Here is a 20,349-nt window from a genome sequence, read left to right on the forward strand (position 1 = left end):
ACCAGCACAAGAATTTCTTGCGAGGAATTCAGTGTCGGCTCAGGCCATGACCATGCGCTCTTGCAGCACCACGTTTTAATAAGTCTAGAGTATTCAGAAGGTTACAGTCAAAGAGGCTATGGAAGCTCATAAGAATTCACACAATCCCATGTGGTGTTACACCCAAGGCTGCAATTGTTTCTTTTGAACTGCTCAGCTGCTACCAGAATGCAGTACAATTGCCACGTTTAAAGCTTCTTTGAACTTTAATCATCACATTTCTCTAAAAATCTGGAAGCAAGTAAGAGTTCATGGCCAATCTTTGTCAAAATCAATACAGGAGACTGTGTAGAAAAAGTTGGTCTTGAATTTGACAATCTTGATCCGATTTTCACATGACATTTAAGTTGTATGAGATCAGAAAACTCACAGCACGCACTTCTGACTGAGTACAAATACTGCACATACTTTCAATCAAATGCCGAACATTGACTTTTGGCGCTGTATTAAAAAACCCCACACAAAACCAGGTTACATGCCTTACAAACCTGTACTAATCCTTAAAGATCTACAGGGTCTAAAGAAGAATCTAGAATTTCACTGGATAATAATGAAAAAAATAGATATAAAAAAATCCATTCAACTCCCATTCCAAAAAGAAAACCCAATATAAAACCCACCTGCTAGCTAAGAGCTGTTTCTGTTACATCTTAACAATTCTATCAAAAAAGCCCACATTTATTTTTTTGCATGATTTCCATTCTTCCATGCACACAAACCTGCACTAATTCTGGATATTTACTTTAAAGCAGTAGCACATGATATAGATAATTCTAGGGGGGAAAACATGACTGCTGCAGATCCACAACAGAAGACAATTGTGCTAAGACAACGTATCTGTAACTCCCTTAATGTGGGGGGGGGGGGGGGAAAAAGAGCTGGTTTTCACATACATGAATTAGAGAATCAAAATTTAGTATTTTCCAAGTACTACTTATATTAAATTCAAGAACACATACTAAGATACAAATCAAGCCCTGTGAAAAATGGTCCATGGATACCTAGACTCCAAAGGATAAACCAGCCACAACAAAAGAAAATCCAACTCAACAACAAGGGCAAAGACAACGTTCAGCATTCACTACTTGAGTAGAACAGAAGTGCTCTGCCACTGAAACTCTCCCTTCAGCAGATGACTCCAGTTCTTCACATATCCAAAACTGGATTATTTTTCCCCTATTACTTACAATTCTCCCATTTCCTCTTTGCTTCTAAATGATCTCACAAGTGCTCTCAGCTCCCTTCCTACAATCTCCCTGCAATTCCAACCCTGTTTGTGTCACAGCCCACCAGCAAACCTTTGTGGCTTCTCACATTCTGCTTCCACAAAGTCTTCAATTCATACCCATATTAGCATTGTTACTTGCAAATTCACTTTTCTTGCTATCCTCTCACCTGAAACACCTTTCCCGCATCCCACATCTGTCTCAGAAAGCTTTCACCCTACCCATTCAGCTGACTTCTTTTTTTTTTTTTACAAATCACCCTTCTGCAGATTCACATCCATATTCTCTCTTTTACTGGATTCTAAATACATTTTATACTAGAGAAGTGAAAGTATTTTTAAAGGTGCTGCAAATGCTAGCTGTCCATATATGTAACATCAGAGCGTTATGTGGAGTGTTAATCAGACACAGTTATATAACGCAGACTTCTCCAGGGAGTTAAGGAAAGCTCTGGAAGAATATCTTTTTTACACGGATCATCCAGGACTTCAGACAAAGCAGAACATTTTTTTTTTTTCCCCTCCACCGAAGACTGCTTTTATAGTTTTACCAAAATAGTATTTATTGCTCTATAGATGAGAAAAGAGCCTCCATGCCCCTCCACCTCAGGGTTTACAGGAACAGCAGTAAGCTACCTGGCATGGTGCTCTCCATCATCTTTAGCAATGAAAAGCATTTTATGTACACTCCAATAGTTGAACTCACCAATAAATGGAATAGAAGCCAGCGAGTCACCAGGTGGGCTGGAACTTGATGCTTTCCTTTCTTCTATTCTTTTTATGTGGACTTCTCTCCGAGCATCATTAGGTAACCAACAGGTAGTATCTGAGGCTGCCTCTTGGTCATTTACAGCAAGAATGTAGGACTGATGCCTTAAAGGCTGTGGAGTCTGGTGGCCAGAAGGTGATTTGTCCCGCATGACCACCGTGTCTTTGTCATTTTCCTGAACATCTGTTTGCAGAGTTTCAGGCTCATGGACATCTTCCCTTTCGAAATCATGAATTTTTTGTCTCATCGAACCATCTATTTTGTCAGAGGTAGTTGAACTCTCACTTGGCTGAACAAGTTTGGCAGAAGCTGGAGACAGAGAGGAGGGTGGGATGGTTTTGCCAGTTTCTGTTTTGTGATCTGGGGCACCTTCTGCTCGGATCCTTGACTGTTGGTTTAACAGACCACTCTGATGCAAGTGATTTACTGTTCTTTGGTCTTTGCTGGCAATAGCATCCAGGCCCTGGTTAAGGGGAAATGATGGTTTTGCTGCATAGGGAGCAGAGTTCTTCAAAGAACTACTTTTAGAACTTCTGGCTGGTGTGAGAGACAATCTCTCCTGTGAAACAGTTGTAGATTTTGAAACTCCCCCAGGAGTTTGCAAATCTCGAGAAGGCTGTAACATTTTTATATCTGGTGCAGCTTTCTGAAAATGAGAACCAGGCAGAGAAGCTCTACTACCTGTTCTCCTGTTGTCTGAAATATAAGCACTAGGAGCCATAGGAAAATTTTGCCCTCTAAGGGACATATGAAACGCATGCTGTCTAGATCTCTCATAAATACCCCGCCGATCATCTTGTTCAGTAAACCCTGTCCACTTGTAAGTCTTTCTCCTATCTCCATTTGTATCTGCAATCAGATTCTCAGAATGGAAATTTTCTAGCACTTCACCCTGTTTGCTAAGATAATCCCATGACCGAGCCCTGTGGTTCCTAGCATTAACTGAAGGTGAAGTTAGAGTATCTTGTGAAGCACTTCGTGGCCACTCTTTCATCAACACAGGATCTTCAAGTCTTTCCTGGGATACACTTCTCTGCCGGATCTGAACAGACTGTGGAACCCTGTCGTGAGAGGTGCTCCTGCGTCGTACCTGAGAAGCAGTGCGATTTGGCACCACTTGATTATAATCAGTTGTATTCTGAGAAGCTGCTCTTAAACTATCCAACCTTTCCTGTATTGTTCGGGAGCCATACATGTGCATGCGTCTATTATCAATGTACTCTTTGTAAGTTTTGTAGGTCTTCCAGTCTATATGCTGGTGGGAGGTTGGAGAACTGTAATGATTAGTAGAGACTGAAGGTGAGTCTGCGACTTGAGCAGGAGGTCTAGTGCTTGGGATTGCTTCTGGACATACTACATAGTTTGAAGCTTTACTTAGTGGTCCAGTTGGATCAGCTGGCCTTGTTATTTGAGTCTGGGGAAGTACAATGGCAGTGGACACTGAAGAAGGTGGTGACGTCCGTGCTTTTAGACTAGTTTGATCTTTCAAGCCGTATCTTACTTCCTCTGTCCTGTGTGATGGACCAGCATGATTATTTCTACAGGATGGCAAATCTACAGCCTTCTCAGAAGGCACAATAACAGTTCTTATGGTTTCATTGCAAACACACACAGCTGTATTTGATTTTGCAATGTCTGTTGGTGATGGAGGCACTTGTATTTCCATTCTGTAGGCCCTCTCTGGCTGTGTCACTGCCCGTACTGGTCTACTGACTTGCTGTTTCCCTAGCGAGAAGTCAGAAGATAGCTTGTCACCAGCTTGTGCCATCACAGAAGGTGTGGATGTCAGGCGCGGATAACATATTGGCGGTGGTTCAGGTATGTTGTGGGCATTACCACTGTAGGCTTCGTTGCCTTTCAGGTAGGCATCTTGGGAATATGCCTGTGGAGAGAAGATTAAGTGAGTGTTCAATAGTGAGGGAAATGGAAAAGCTCTCCATTTGCACCACCAAGCTTCAAGAGAGGAAACACAAGTACAGAATTCACATGATTTTAGATGTTAGTTAAAAAGATAAAAACAGCGTTCTATCCCCTTAGTGAGCAGAAACAGAACAAGAAATATCATTACACACATCGTTACACACATTCCCCCCTTCCCCCCCCACCCCCCAAAAAAAAAATCAAGAAAAAAAAAATAATCAAAAAACTGAAGACCAATTCTAGGAAATACTGCAGGCATGGCACTGAGGCAACTTTCCCAAAATCCATGAACACACAACACAGTATTTTTCTCTCCCTTAATTTTGCTTTCTATCATGATGCTTCACAGATTCTTCCCATTGAAGCTTCAGGTTGTTGGAAACCAAAATTTCACAGCAATCGACAGGTTAAAATGCTGCATAATAAATTCAACTAGCACTAGAAAATTCTCCATTTAGTGTACAAAAGAACCATGTTCACTTAATGTAGTACATATGAAAAGTACACATGAATATACATACACACACCCCTCTAAGATGTCTTCTACATAAAAGCTACTGTTACTAAACATAAAACAAGTAAGTTGAAGCAGTAATATCTTTGTTGTGAGCCAACACCCTATAAGTCATCTTACATTTTACAGGAGACAGACACTATATGGCACACAAATGTTGCTGCAAAAATATTACTAATATTTAACATTTTTAACTTTTAAGGTATAAGCAGTACGAAAATTCATGCATACCCACTACTGTCCACACAGTATTAAAAATTCCAATTAATTTCCTTAGTGCATTTATTTGCACCTTTATGATTAAGAGCCTGACACCTGAGAAAAAAAGGTTATATTACACTTATTTTACCTTTTAAAAAAGCAGTATCTATCATTGTGAATTTAATAGAATGTTCAAAATAATAAATCAATGAGAAGCACACAGCATATTTAAACAATATCTTATTATTGAAAAACTTTAGCATGACTTTGTTCAGTTTAAACATACTGAGATAAAGAGCCAATGCACAGCCTGCCAATGCAACGGAAGATTAAAATGATTTCTCAGGGCTTTTACACACTTAGGCGTGGTATCATATCACAGCATTTCCTGTCCAAATCATAACATGCTCAACTCCAGAATATCAATGTGCTCTGTCTTTAACAGTAGACAGGTTATAAAAGCCCAAGTGCAGCCATAAAATTAATACAGAGCAAAGTACAGAGGAGGGCGAGGCATTTACCACAGTGCTGCAATGTTACACCGAGCATTAGTGAAGTGCAAAATATTAAAGCATACTGAGAGAAAACCCACCAAATAACACAGGCACAAACCGCAAATTAGGAGATTAGCATTATGAAGACAATTCAGCTCAGACTATCTATCTCATTTCCAGCAAACTTGCTGTTTCATATTCTCAAGAAAAACATGCCTTACAAAACCAGAGAAATGGCTACTGTACATTCCTTACCAGTGCTGTGACATCCTTTGTAAACTGCAGCTGGCAGAAAACAGGAAAACAGTAAAAGCTGCTTACAGATGTAAAGACAGAATTATCTTGTCATATTGATGTTGAATACAGAAAGCTAAAAATACAACTACACTGATTTCACTGGAAGGTACCAAGAGAGTTAAAGGGCAGTAGAGCACAAAAAATAACTTCACCCTCCTTGTGAGCACATCCATCTCAGGCTTTCATCTGCTCCTTGCATTTATCCTCTACCCTTACATAAAGCGAAATACATTTGTGCCATTTTGCCTTGGTGCATCCCTACAGCTGCCTGCAGAGAGCTCTGGCTCTACGCAACAAGACTTCCCTTCCACTACAGCAACGTTACTGTCTCTCATTTCCCCTGGGCTGCTACCATCCCTGCCTTCCTGGTGACGAAACAACGGCTTTATTATGCATTTAAAACAGCACGCCCCTTCCCCACATATATATGAACAAGACCACAAGCTGTCAGCTGACTGCAGCTGCTTTCATGCTCTACATCTGAAATTAGAGGAATGATGCTGCAGAAACACTCTACTCATGTGATTTGTATTTTTTTCCTCCTCCACTCATAGTAAAAAATCAAGCCAGGTTTCCACCGGCATATTTAATAGAGGGGAAGAACATAGATAAATACTTCTGAGTCTTTAAATAAATGACTATTTACGAAGTTGACAGGCTGTAAGAATTAAATATATATATATATATGTATCTATAAACAGAAAAGACGATGAAAACCCAGAAAACAGATAGAGCAAGAGACAATTGGCATGCAAAGGAAACAAAAATAATCACCCCCTCTATCAGAAAATAATTATTAATTTATACAGCTCATAAACCAGTTCAAAACCTGTGAAACACACACATTACACCAATATAAAATGCACTGCGTTTATGTGTTTGTAAAACATGCCCCTGACAAACAATGCTTCATTGACTTTGACAGCAGAAAGGCTGAATTCCAAAACTAGTGTGATCTGATCATAGCTGAAGACTACAAATGAGTTTAAAGATCAGGTCTGAACTCTTGACAAAATGTATCACAGATACTACATCTCTTCAGAAGCCAGCATTCTCATGGGGTTCAAAATTAGATCAGCTAGGCTTTCTTCTCCCTTCCTCCAGTAAAGAGTATGCTTCCATGATGCAGGTATATCCAGACAGACTGCCAGTTCTGAATGAGACAGTTACTGGAAAAAAGGTTTTGATGAAGGAAGTGTCGTACTTTCAAGCTCATTCCACCCACTTCCCAAGAAATCACTGAAACAGAGCTGAACTTTCTTCCAAGCAAGAAAAAGTTTATAAATGGAGGCTGTGACATTATAACAAAGAATATTAAATATCTTTGCTTCATAATTCCAATCAAGTGCCTAAAAAGAAATACTGCAACTTGCAAAGAAATGCATGGATCTGTTCTGAACAATGTCACACTAAATGATGCACCATCAGCTTTTTTACTATGAACTATTTTAATTGCTTTAACTAGAAAGTGAAGTTAAATTTTAAGAAGAGGTTTTGGAGACTAAAAAATGTGAAGCATGCCAATGTATTTACTAGTTTTCATACGCTATTTTGACACTTTAACATTTTGCAACTATATATAAACCACAGTTTAAATACTACTCTCTTCTCCCTTTAGTTCCTCAAATTATACAGCATGTGGAAATACTACCTTAATCTCTAAGTGACTGCAACAGAGGATATACTCATCAAAAAGCCATTAGGGTAGGGCTTAAACTTAAGTCTTTAAAGAGCCTTATAAATAAATGAAAAAAACCCTTCCAACTTAAAAATAAAAATTTAATATCCAGATCATTAACGCTCCTGATTCACACACCAGCCAAGACACTCAAACTTCCTACAGGAGCCAGGTACTCAGCAGCTACTCACAAGGTCCAACACAGCTGAAAACATGGTGGTTTATGAACTATTTCCCACCTTCTCAAGACTACAGCAGTTATGGAAAGCTTACCATACAAATACACCAATTCAGAGTGACATAAACAGCTTTGATAGATAACAGCTCTGCAACAATTACTAGAAGAAAACTGCTGCGCTTACAGAAAGAACTCAGTGTGTTTCCAGTTACTGTGTACAATTTCTTCCCCACCTTGCAATCTGGCTTTGTTTGTACAAAGTTTGCAGACTTCTATGGCAAAGAATTAATTTCTTACTGTGAATTTGTATACCCGTCAGCACGTTAAGGGTTTAACTGTTAAGGTAATACATTAGTGTATGATATACAAAATAAATTTTAAGCCAATAAAACATTTTATAAGGTATTTTTACAAGGTATTTTATTAACCGTATAAAATGCAGCTAAGGGTTTTGCTTGTATTTTTTCCTCACTTGGTTTTATGCCATTTATGTTAGAATAATGACAGCTGACGTACAAGGATACGTCTTAGTACGAATCACAGTGAAACCCCGTACTTTCGAGAACTTTAACTGACCATGTCCTATACCCCTTAGTCCAAATCCATAAAAGCACATAGGCATATGCTTCACTGAGGATGAACATGCTTCACTACGCTTCACTACGGGATAAATAATAACACTGATTCAGCTGAACTACTTACAAAATTGGAGATAAGCGTTTTGGTGAATCAAGCTAATGCGCCCAGCACCTTGCAAGTCTGAGCTTGAGGCATTCTTCCTTCTTTCTCTAATCACTTTGACTTCTGATTACGTTTCTCTTCCCCAGGCCTAACCTGTTCTCACATTTAACATGAGTATGGGAACTGAACACCACAAAAGGTTTTCAGCTGTCTTAAAGGAAACACTTTCCAATTACAATTTGCTCTGGCAAGAACGCCAGTAACACAGCTCAAGGGGTTTCATTTCACTCGGAGACACCCAGCAACCACTATGGTCAAATAACATTATCTGAAAAAAATGACCAAAAAACCTCATGCACACCTTCTTCTCAATAGCAGTGAAATTTTAGTATATCAAATTTAATGCCTTAAGCCCAAGAAATTTAATTTCCAAATACAAGCCGTGCGAAAAACCTCCTTGTGAGTATTAGTCTGTATTGAGATGAGAAGAGTTGATGCAAATGGTATTTTCTAACATATGCAATGTTAGATAAAGAAGTTTAAGTCTCCTAGGTCACTACATCTTCACGCCACACCCCTTCTTCCATAGTACTTGCTGTCAGAGCTTTAATATCAACCTCTGCGCACATAAGCAACTGTATCAGTTCAAAATCTGGAAGTAAACAAACGGTCCAAGACTCAGGTCTAAACACAGCTACGTATTAAAACATCTCTGTTCATTAAAGTAAGGCAAATGAAAATATTTTACAGTTTGCCAATGAAACAGCCATGTTGCTCCATTGGGTCTGATGCAACTGGATGCTCTCAGGAAAAAAGAAGACAATATTGTTCAAGTTGACTGTGAGCAGACCTCACCTCAGAGACATGAGGTTACTGGGGCATATGAAACTCTAGAATAAACTCCCTTATGCGAGTTAGTTTTCTTTTTTCTTATTTTTTAATACAAGTGCATCCCTGGCAATTTCAGGGTACCACAAAGCCTTGTGAGCTGCAAAATCCCATAAAAACTGTGAGTATCAGAAATGGCAAAGCAGCAAACTCTTCTGCCCAGCTGCCCAACATACTGAAAACGTACACATCACGTCACTAGAAAAAAGGGAGGAAAAAAAAAAAGAGATGCTTCAACTGACTTTCACTTGCTTTCCTGATCATCCCCATCTAGGGTTCTTTTGTTCCCCTACTACCTATGACAAGAGAAACATTTCTGTTCAAACATGGTCAGCTTTCAGTTAGTGATATACAGTTTCAGTGGCCTGTAATTTTACAGAAAGATGTAAAATAAAAGATATGCAAGAGGGAACTAAGCATATATATAAAAATATGTATAAACAGCCCCCTTTTGTTTCCACATTTTCCATAATTCACAGAATACTCAATAAAATCTTTTTGTAAATGAAACTACAGAGATCCTTCTGGAATGCTAAGGCGTGTTTCAACACATTCACATGCTACTAAAACGTATGGTGACACCACCTAGGACTAAAAGCAAACCTCCTACCTTTAAGGGCAATTCCTATGAAGAAATGAATTCTTAAAAACTTGTTCAGAGTGAAACTCTTGGAGGTAGGATAAAAGTTAGGAAAGCTGATTTTCTGAGTTAGTAGTGAGAGGAGTGACAGAAAACGAAAGATGAAAGCCAGGATAACTCACCTGTAGCATGTGTGTTTATATACACATACACACAAAACAGATATACATATTTACAAATAAATATCTACCTATATTTACATATAACAGACCTGATATATAAGCATTAATACGCTACAGAACAAAAAACCTTCCAGGTGAACAGCTCTAGTGTAGACCATATCACAGATGCAGTTTTTAAGAGTGATATTTTCAAGTGCCTGATACTTCAAAATTCAGTGACTTGGAAGCTATATTCTTCTTCACATACACAAGGAATGATTAGCAAACAAGCAAATTCCCACATGAAATAATACTGCATATGAAGAACACCCTAACATGTACACATTAGAAACTAAAAACTCTACTCACAAGAATTGTAACACGGCTGACCTGTAAGTGGGCTCAGTAATTTCAATTTTCTTTCTTAAGGGAGCACCTTTACATTTAGTATGTCCTGTGCAGCACAAAATGTTCTGGATGACTAGAAAGTGTCAATTTGAACTTATTAGTATTAAATTTGTTATGCAAAGATTACAAAACAGCAACAATTCCACTAAATACACTTAAGAGCTATTTCTAGTCAACCTAAATGTGTCTTTCCATTCGTATGAAGTCAGTGGTACCAAAACCTACAAGAAGCATGAAAAAAAACATAACACAATCCTAGCTGCCAAGAATTCATGTTTTTGTCATGGGCAGAGATGTTTTAAATATCCTCTCCCTCATCCTGAAAGTGACATTTCCAAGATCACACCAGCCAATGAACGTGACTGATACTGATTACACTAACAGTAGGCTTTCACATGTAATTGCCTTCAAAGTAAGTACTGTGCACACAACACAGAGGGCAATGACCTGTGGACTGGACTACTTCATAGCTACTATTGATGAATGGATTTAAACCCCTGTTTTCAGGAAATTCAATATACCCAGAGGTTCACAGACATATATGGATATTTCTGCAGACTAAACTCAAGGTTTATAAATAGCAAACTAAGGATAGAAACAAGCAACTGCAGTCTTTATGTAGTTAGCCTAGCAATCAGTCATCACCATATGGAACAGACTGCCAAGTACTGTAAAACTTACCACAACCAGCATTGTTCCTGAATATAATGGAACTATTTCATGCTCGTTGCACTAGATAAACTTTTCATTAACTCCTACTACAATATGCAGTAGTGCTCTGAGTTCTTCTATTTTTACAGCATACCTGTATTTAACATCAACAGTTTACAATGAGTGATAGCAACTTATATAACACAACTTCAGTGACAGAAGTGTAAGTTTTCCCTCAATTAAGAAGGGCATAATGCACCTTGCCATTTTTTGGTCACTTTGCACTTACACTGACCCTACCACTACAGAGATTGCTATCACTTACAGGAGCTGTACTTCATTCAGGAATAAGAATTTGCTCTGAGGTTTATAATTTATTTAGAGACTTCCACAAAAGCTGGAATTAATCATTAATCACAGCATTAATCACAAAGACAAAAAGTGAAAAACAAAACAAAACCAGCATGCAGTCTCTGAGCTGGAAACCGGAAGTTACCATCTTTTTGCATGGAGTGAAAGGAGTAACAGTTTATGCTGTTTAAAAACATTTTAAACATGACTGTTCAGCTTTGAGTAGAGCGAAGTTCTTCACTAGATCTTGTACATGAGAACAGCAGATTCTAACAGCTGAAGGTTTAAGATTAATAATTACCATCTTCAGAAGAATTGCATAAATTTTTTATTTGACTGAAGTTACAGTGGTGCACTGTGTCTCAAAATACTACTGCTGTTTTACAAGTTTTTTCCTCCTTTGTGGTGGTCTGAAAGAAATACAGGCTGTAACTTCCAGCTTCTATTATAGGATACAATTCATCTTTATGACCTGTATATTGACATGTTGCAACTCTGCCATCAAAGACTGACACCTGAAAACATATATACTGAAGTTCAGACTGTGAAAACTTCAGTTATCAAAAGCCTTTCCAACAAGCCTGAGTACATGAACTGCGTAGTCTTGTAGACTGCAGAAAACATGTCTCTTCACAGCTTTCCTCTGCCAGATGCCATGTGGAACTGACAAGTCTTCAAGACAAACCCACTTATACATAAAAACACACTTCATAGCAAACAGGAGCATAATCTCCTTCATGTGGTATCATAATAGCTACAGAGGCAATGCAAAGCATCTTTTGCAAAATGAAGACCCACCACTCACAGCTAACCCTCTTCCTATCTTCAAAAGAGGAGCACCACAAACAGAATTCACAACTCTACTGCATCTTACAATTCAAAAGAAAGAGTTTTTTTAAATGACACGTGTCTTCCTTTTCTTTCCAGAACTCTCACAGATATTTTTTCTCTTTCCTGTACCACTCAATCTCCTCCAAGAGAATGATTGTATTTTCTTTTTACTAATAACCTTCTCTAGCCCAAAGGCAATAACTGTCTTCCTCTGCCACCATTATCTCATTCTTTGACAAAACAACTTAAATTCCCATCACTTTCAATCTATACTTCACCTGAATCTTGCACTTGTTTCAACAGCAGAAGGAAGATGTGCCTAAGAGCTTCTCGCCCAGTCAAACACGAAGTTTAAACCTACGAATTCTGCCTTGCCCAGATCCTTAGACTGTTATGGCTACAAGACTGCATTGGATGCAAACAGCCAGTCAAATAATTTAAAAATTAGAACTATTCCTACATTTTTATTTATTCACAGTTCCAATTACACAGGAAAAATAAAAAAGAAACAAACAAAAACCAGCCCACCCTAACCACCACTGCCAAACAGCTTTTCACTCCCACTTATTCATGCAACCAAAACCACCCCCCCGGCCCCCAGCATTCCTTGTGCTGGATTACTGAAATACTTCTTTATCAAATGTTCTCAAAATATCACTTCTGTTCTAATACCTTGGCTTGCTGGCCTAGCTGACTGAGTTCCTCTACTAGACTCTATCTTCACCTTCAGCTCAAAACAGAGATTCTTGGGGTTTTTTTCTTTACCCATTAATATGCCCTTTAATACTAGAAAACAGCTACTGAAACCCACAGATTTTTCTTAAATGTTATTTAAAGTCAACTCTTACAATACTGTGTGGATTACAAAATACAATTTTCCAACCACTAACCAGGAATTCTACCCCTTTCCTATACTTCCAATTACAAATAAAATAGAGCATATCAGTACATTAGGTATTTTTCTGATTTTTCCTAAGACACACATCATATCTTATCCACAGATCTTTTGGACTTAGAGACACTAAACAGGAGATGAACGAACTCAGTATATATGCAGGAATTCAGCTCAAATGAGGGGCATAGAGGCACCAGTGTAACAAAATATTTACAGCAATTCCAATTAAAAATACTGTGAACAACCTTCAGCACATTCCCCCCGCTTCTTTCCTGGAAATGCACAGTTTGTGAGTTATTATCAAAAGCTAATTCTAAGCACCATATGTTATTATTTAATTCAGATTTAGTAATGATTCCCAACTCAGTTAGGATTAGATAACCTAGTTAAAGCAACCCAATTCATAATTTCTAACATAAGGAAACTAATCAAAAAATGTAATAAAAATACGAACATTATTAACAAGATTTTGGTTTTTTACAAGAAGCTAGAAATACTATGCACACAAGGTATTCTCCCCTATATTTAGGTTCCTCTGAAATGTCAACGGATGTCAAGCAAGTAGAATATCTAAGGAGTGACAGAGAGTTAAATGGTAGCTCTTTAATTATTTGATGGTAGCACAGTTCGATGACTTTGTAACCAACAGCAAGACATTTTTCTTTAGTCAACATACTGTCTGAATATAAGCTTCATGAACATACCAATTGAAGAATGTCCTCATCTTTTGGCATAACACTAAGTTCCAATATGCTGTCACTGAAAGAAATCGGAAAAAACAAAAAAAAAAAAACAACAACCATAAGACATGAACTTTTGGAAAAGATTTTCAGTTATTGTTACAAAATTGATCCATTAACTTCCATGGAGCAAACCCATTCAAGAACTCCCACACTAAATTACAATATCAAATTACTTAACGCAACACAAAACCACTGATTTCCATTAGAACATTTGTAAATATGAGTAGAGCAGGAAGCTAACTGAACACTACATCTGTGTACTCAGCAAAGTCAGTTTATTAAGCCAACATGCTTTGTCAGTTTTGATTTTGTTTATTTATTTTGTGGTGTTTTTATTTCCTTCAGCCCTAAGGTACATTAGCCGTTTGGAGCTTTTCAGACAAAACAAGGTGTCAAATCTGTGAACACAAGTTAAAAGTTCTCTCTCTACTCCATTCAAAACTAAAGTCTGTTAGCACTCTAAAATTGCTGGGGAAATGTTGTAACTGCCACATCATGTGAAAAGTGGAGCAACAGCAAGGCAAGCACTGACTTACACCTTTCCACTCCTATCACCTCTGAACAGAATGAACTTAAACGTATTTAGTCAGTCAGATGACATCTGAAATACGGATGAAAAACGCTTGCTATTTTTAAGTGCTGAGCCTGTCAGTATGAATTGCTGAAACCAAAAGCAGGAGCAGCATGAAGATACAGAAATCTAGACAGTTCAATCAATGCAATTTAAATACAGGCAAAATCTGGACACTGAATGTACAATGTTACTCAGTTATCCAGAATCAAATATTGTAAAATAGTGAACCTGCAGCTAGTATCTACCAGAAAAAAAAGCATTTTCACAAGCAAGAAAGAAGTATATGCTTGTAACACTGGATACAGAACACCTGAATTCATTATCTCATGCGAGACAGAGGAATACTCTGTTCACAGCCATTAAATGTAAACTGGAACAGGTACAGAGAAGGGCTACAAGAGAGACGGCTTGTACAGAATTAACTAGCCTTAATAAAATAGAAAACAGAGAGATTATGACTTTTATTTAGAAATCTCACAGAACATGTCACAAGAAGAAAAGAGTATTTGGACAAGATGACCAATACCAGAACAAGAAAAAGTGCATACAACGTAACCTGATATATCAGACTAGAAATTACCTAATCTGTACTGGTCAGTACCATGCTGAGAAAAGATAAAACCAGCACAGACACTGGCCACTGACTTCAGGGTGCACAGAACAGTTTGTGAAAGCATTGAGAAGGACCTCAGTTTCTGATTTCTGCAGAAAGCTATCTTCTCACAAGTGTAACATGGGATTATTATGCTTTCTTATAGGAAAAATGTGTTTATAATGTGGTTCCTTTTTCATTTGTTAGTGACTGCAGACATAAGGCTGCATTCCAAAATAGCAGAGTAAAGGTATTTGGTTTCACAATCTTCTTAAACCACAATTCATTTGGGAGTAGGAAAAAAAAAATAAATCTCCAAGCAGCATAAATTAGTCTCGTTTTAAGACCAAAGATCAGCAGTGATAGAATTTTTTCTTTTTTAGCCTAAGACAGGAAAAAGTAAGTTTTCAAAAGCCTTTAAAATTTTTTTTTCAGAATCCCAAATTTTAAGGAACACGGAAGTATTGACTTTTCAATGTGCATTTACAATAGTATTTCCCACTTTGACTGAATGCACAAACAGCAAAGCTATTTCAAATGATTCTTCAAAAATAGTGTCAATTTTGGAAGTCAAAAAATATGAGATATATATTGTTCCTCTTCAAGTGCTTTTTATAAAAGGGAATATAATTTGACACAGAACAAACCATTCTCTTATACAAACATTTTGCGCCTTTTTTAAAGTAAGTGTTTAAATCAGTTTACACAGGCTAACACTTTCTTAGTAGCTACCACAAAGAGGAAAGGATTCCACTCAGAAACAATGTTTTAAGTATATAGTTATTTGAATGATACATAAGTATTTTATTTCAGTTTGTCTGCAGAACTTTCTGGAGAGTATCTGGATCTTCCCACTTTACATTTTATGACATGCTCTCAGAGTGTTTTTCAATTCTTATATCAGAAACAAAAAGTATTAAAGAATGCTTTTGGTGCGTTTACTACATGCAAATTCTGAACTATAAAGTGTTATGAAAAACCACCACACAAAATAGCCACTTACACTAAAATATTAGAAACAGTTTCGTGAATTCTCAGAGATGTAATGACTTCCATTACATATTTTGAGAGCTAAGCTTAAATTTATTGTCTCAGAGTCACAGAACTAAAGCATTAATCATGAAGACTATCTTTGATGTGTTATTTTGGATTAACGAAACAGATTCAAGAGCTGAACTCTGTACATTTGTAAGTAAACCAAACAATTTCAAGAAGAATTTGCAAGGAGAAATAAGCAGAATAGACCTAATCATCCAAATTCCCCACAGTTCAGAAGAGTAAGAAGAAAAAAGCTGGGAATCAGAATCTGTTTCTTGTTTTATTTAGAACTATAAATAATTAACAGAGTTTACATTAATAATCAACATAACTCCAAGCCGATTACGTAAAGAGATAAGAATAAATCCTTCATGGACCAAACTTTACAGCTATTGGTAAAGTACAGCAGGAAACCCTGACTTAACACTGATTTCATAATTAATCTTACAGGACACAGTTATTTCCAGCAACTTTTCTGAGGTGTGCCCTCCACCTTCCAGAGGAAGCAATCAGTCTAAGTATTGCTTTGCTATCTCCAACCAGAGCAAAACAGGTAACATTCTAGACACAGCTTGAAACTTTTATGAGAATACAAAACATGGCTGAATCATACTTCATCATAAGCCCCACTGGAATTTATGGGATTCATTCCATTTAAGGTAGCTAAGTTCTGATGTCTGCAGCATTATATAATGAGGACAAACAGCTACAGTTGAACAACTTTTCTAGAAAAACAGTCAGCAGCTATGGAAATTGAGTGCTAAAATCCAAAAATCACTAAGTCCAGACTGAGTTTCACTTCAAAACAGCTGAACAGTTAGTGCGGGGGCGATCTCCCTCCTTAGAGATAAGAGATGATAAAATTGGTTCTATCCTTAAAAACTGCTCTGAAGATGATCACAAAAATGACAATAAGCACCTACAGTCAGCAATAAGTTTGAAAGGGCAACTGAAAATGAGGATTAAAAATTCAGTAATTAAAATGTCTAGAAAACCATCACAGAACATACTGAGACTATACATGAAACTGTCTTTAGTCATGAATAAAGGATATTTCAATGGACAACTCAGCCTTTCAAAAGGCCTTTCAGCAAGTTGCTTGCACAAAGCCTACTGAAGAAACTAAGGTGTGCCTGATGGAAGATCAGCTGAGACACAAACCAGCAAGAACTGTGTCAATGGGTATTTTTCAGTACAAAGAGTTCACTCAAAAGTGAACTTGTGAAGACCAACCTATCAAGAACTATTAAATCAAGTGATGCAGATAAGACCTTTGCTTCAGCAAGTTCCTAAGCCAAGGATTTCTGGGAAGTGGGCTAGTACTACCTGACCAAATACCACTCTATAACAGTTTCAGTGTTTTCACAGTCTTAAGAATCCGTATCTGGATATTATCAAAGAGGATATTGACATAAACAGATCATCAGTCTGACCCAGAATGGCTATGCTGATGCAAGAACAACATGCTAAAACAACGAGTATACACCATGTATACCAGTATTACCATGACTGTAATTTTACTTGCCAGGAAATAGCAGCACATGTGCAGAACAGACTGCTCTGAGCAAAAAAATACCATTTTCAAGAAAAGAATAAGAGAGATTACTCTTTAGTCACATAAGAAGTATTGACTACAAGGAAGATACACCTGATCTGGAATCTGAGTTCTCCCTATGGATCAGGATTAATATTTATCTGTTTATCTTAAGGGGTCTAGCTGAAGACTTCCTGATGGTTATATGTTCTGCATAAAACACTCAAAGATACACATGACCTTTTGTTACCATCTTCTGTGATGTACACATCTGGCTCAAGGCAACAAATTGTTCTTCTCTCCTAACTAACAATGGCATCCCTTCATCTTCTCTGCACTCATGGAAATTAGAGGGACAGATGCAGCAGTGCACTGTGCCATTCCTGGATGCACTAGATAACCACTGATAAGGCCTTGTTCAGGAGTCCCTGGTTTATCCACAGTGGGCAGGGGTTGCATTCTGCTGGGACAGTTTGCCATGTACAGTCACAGGGTTGAAAATAAAACTTCATACACAAGGAGACCTACAGTTAAGAATCTCTGGCCACACAGGCCATTAAAGATTGGGCAACCATGGCGGGGGCGTGGAACAGATGATCTTTAAGGCCCCTTCCAACTCAATCTCTGATTTAACTGTCTGATGTACCTGCTGGGCATGTAAAATAAAATCCCGTATCTTGGGTATACACTACTGTACAATAGCTCTGTCTGCACAAAACAAAATGAAAAAACAATACATGGCTAGTGTTACCTCCAGGAAAGGTTATTAGAAAAAGACAGACCCCATCTTTCCAGCTCTTGTATAGAAAGTACTAATGACACAAAAAGCATTTCACTATACCTTGCTGTCATAACTTTGGGGGGGGGGGGGGGGGGAGGAAAGGAGGGAAAAAAAAAAGAAGGCAAAGTTATATTTATTTTGAATGAAATCTTGAATAAAGACTCCACTGTAATTGCAATATCAGGACCTTCATTTTTGTACTCTAACTGTAAGCATACCTGAGTCTTAATGTGTGAAGATTTACTAAAAATATAATGTGACATGAGAAGTATTTAGAGAACATTTCTGTACGCTAATCATAATACATCTTCTTTCTAGATAACATATTATTATACTGGAAACTTGTTGCTATAGAAGAGAAACTGGCACTAAGAAAACTGTAAAAATGGAGGCAGATATGAGGCATGAAAAGAAGTATTTAGATTCATGTATGGATATGATTTAACAAGCCCTTGTGAGTTGCAGGAGCAAATAAATATCAGCATTTCCTCAACTCTGCAAGGCTCATCACTTACTGCAAAACAGAGGAAAGTCAAGATGCACTGCAGATGTTTTGTAAGTGTGCACTAGCATAACATTTTTCCTCTACCAGATACGCTGATTTCTAGTTAACATATCTCATAAGCAAGATAGATTTTTCTGCTGTGGTTTTTAAATTGACACATGTGGTATGCACCTACCTAATCCTCCTATTTTAAGTTCAAACAAGCTTCCTCTGTAACACTCAGTGTGATCTGCTAACAAGGGACAAGTACCGAAATAAAGACTGTGGGCACAATTCTGCACACCCATACTCAAACCTTTCTCAGCGTTCAGTAAGTACATGAAAACAGAAATAGTAAAACTGTGTGTGTTAAGGAAAATTTAAAAATAGAGTGACTTTTTCAGAACCATCATGTGGTTGTTTCCTCCTTAATATACAAAAACTGTGGCACGTAATTAAATACATTATCTTACCTGTTCTGTATTAAAGCAATGACTTGAGAATATGTCTTCCCAATAACACTTTCTCCATTGACTTTTATAATTCTGTCACCTGAAAAAGGTAAAGTTTTATCTTCAGTTAATTTGTCTAGACATTTTTTTGATCATTTTCATTTTGTATGTCTATACCTCACAATATTCAAGACCACCAATCCATTAAACTAAGGCTAGTCATCTTTTGAAATAAAAGAAGGAAACAAAACATGCACAGTACAACAACGTGTAACCTTATACAGGATGCCAAGTTTCTACTCTTTTCTCAGAACATTTTCAGGTGTGGTATTTAATTCCACCCTTCCAAATGAATTACCTAGAAACTCATAGGAAAGAAAACCACAAGCAGGTGTAAGCTATAGAAAGGCTCAAAGTAAAGGCTTCAAAATAATGTTTTTGATGCATGGCAACATATACTGACAACCCTGCCTAATTCTTAAACGAACTGTAAGTAGACATTTCATTCCAGCACTTAACCTCAAAATAAACCCAAACTTTACATCAGAACACTGACAGGTGTAGCTCTATACATGTCCTTTAATAGCAGCAAATACTGAAATTCTGTACTTCTTCCTCCTGAGAAATAAAGAATGAGTATTTTGAAAGGCTTCAGTTTACACGTACACTTCTATCAGCTTGTTACCACCCTCTTCTTCACCTGAAATAACTCCCGAAGAGTTTTGTATCTAGCTTCTTAAGCAATGAAAGAAAGGCTGGTGGCAACATTCAATGCTTGCCAACAATCCACATGACTGCCAGGCACCTGCGACGGATGGCAAACTCTATCCCTCCCACACACATACCTTATGCAATTAGTCTGAGAAACTGGACTTTAATGAATACAAAGTTAATTTTTAAATACTCAGTAAAATGCCAAAGTAAATCCTTTCAAAAAGTTGCAAGAAAAATAAATGCTTTAGTTTGTGCCAAAAAATATTCTTATTTACAAGCTCTGAAGCATGTCCTGCTAGGTCCTATGGTAAGACTTCCTCAAAACACACCAGGATCCTACTCTGGAACTGAAAACTGACTCTTTTCCAGGCTGTTCCAGAACTTGCCCATGGATGTAGATCTTTATTCAGTATTTCCACTAAAAACTGCAATTGGGAACATCTGTAAAGTAGGCCATATGACCTTATCCGTGCACAGGTTCGGGGGTTTTTCAAAGAAACAAACCAGGTTACACACAGCAGTGGAACAAGCCTACTTGAAGTACACATCCAATGAACCTGTGAAAAATCTTTTGTGGACAGTGCAGAACTGGTTACATGAAAAGACATGGGAACAGGCGATTCTGAAAAATACAACTTTGCTCAGTTTCAGGAGTACATAAAGGGGAAAGCCAGTT

General features: G+C 37.6%; 1 protein-coding gene across 4 annotated transcripts in view; it reads right to left on the reverse strand.

Moving 5' to 3' along the window:
• The window catches only part of ARHGAP21 (Rho GTPase activating protein 21), a 111,107-nt gene that overhangs the window by 24,173 nt on the left and 66,585 nt on the right, over positions 1 to 20,349 (reverse strand). For 3 of the 4 annotated variants that reach the window (XM_065666595.1, XM_065666594.1, XM_065666592.1), the window contains 4 exons: positions 18,981 to 19,059; positions 13,466 to 13,520; positions 5,418 to 5,447; positions 1,971 to 3,915 (listed from right to left, as the gene is read on the reverse strand). In XM_065666595.1, coding sequence (XP_065522667.1) covers positions 1,971 to 3,915; positions 5,418 to 5,447; positions 13,466 to 13,520; positions 18,981 to 19,059 — 2,109 coding nt within the window. The remainder of the gene's footprint in view (positions 1 to 1,970; positions 3,916 to 5,417; positions 5,448 to 13,465; positions 13,521 to 18,980; positions 19,060 to 20,349) is intronic. The other variant, XM_065666593.1, reaches the window with a different exon arrangement.

The sequence above is a fragment of the Lathamus discolor genome, chromosome 2 (assembly GCF_037157495.1).
Source record: "Lathamus discolor isolate bLatDis1 chromosome 2, bLatDis1.hap1, whole genome shotgun sequence".
Taxonomy (NCBI): Eukaryota; Metazoa; Chordata; class Aves; order Psittaciformes; family Psittacidae; genus Lathamus; species Lathamus discolor.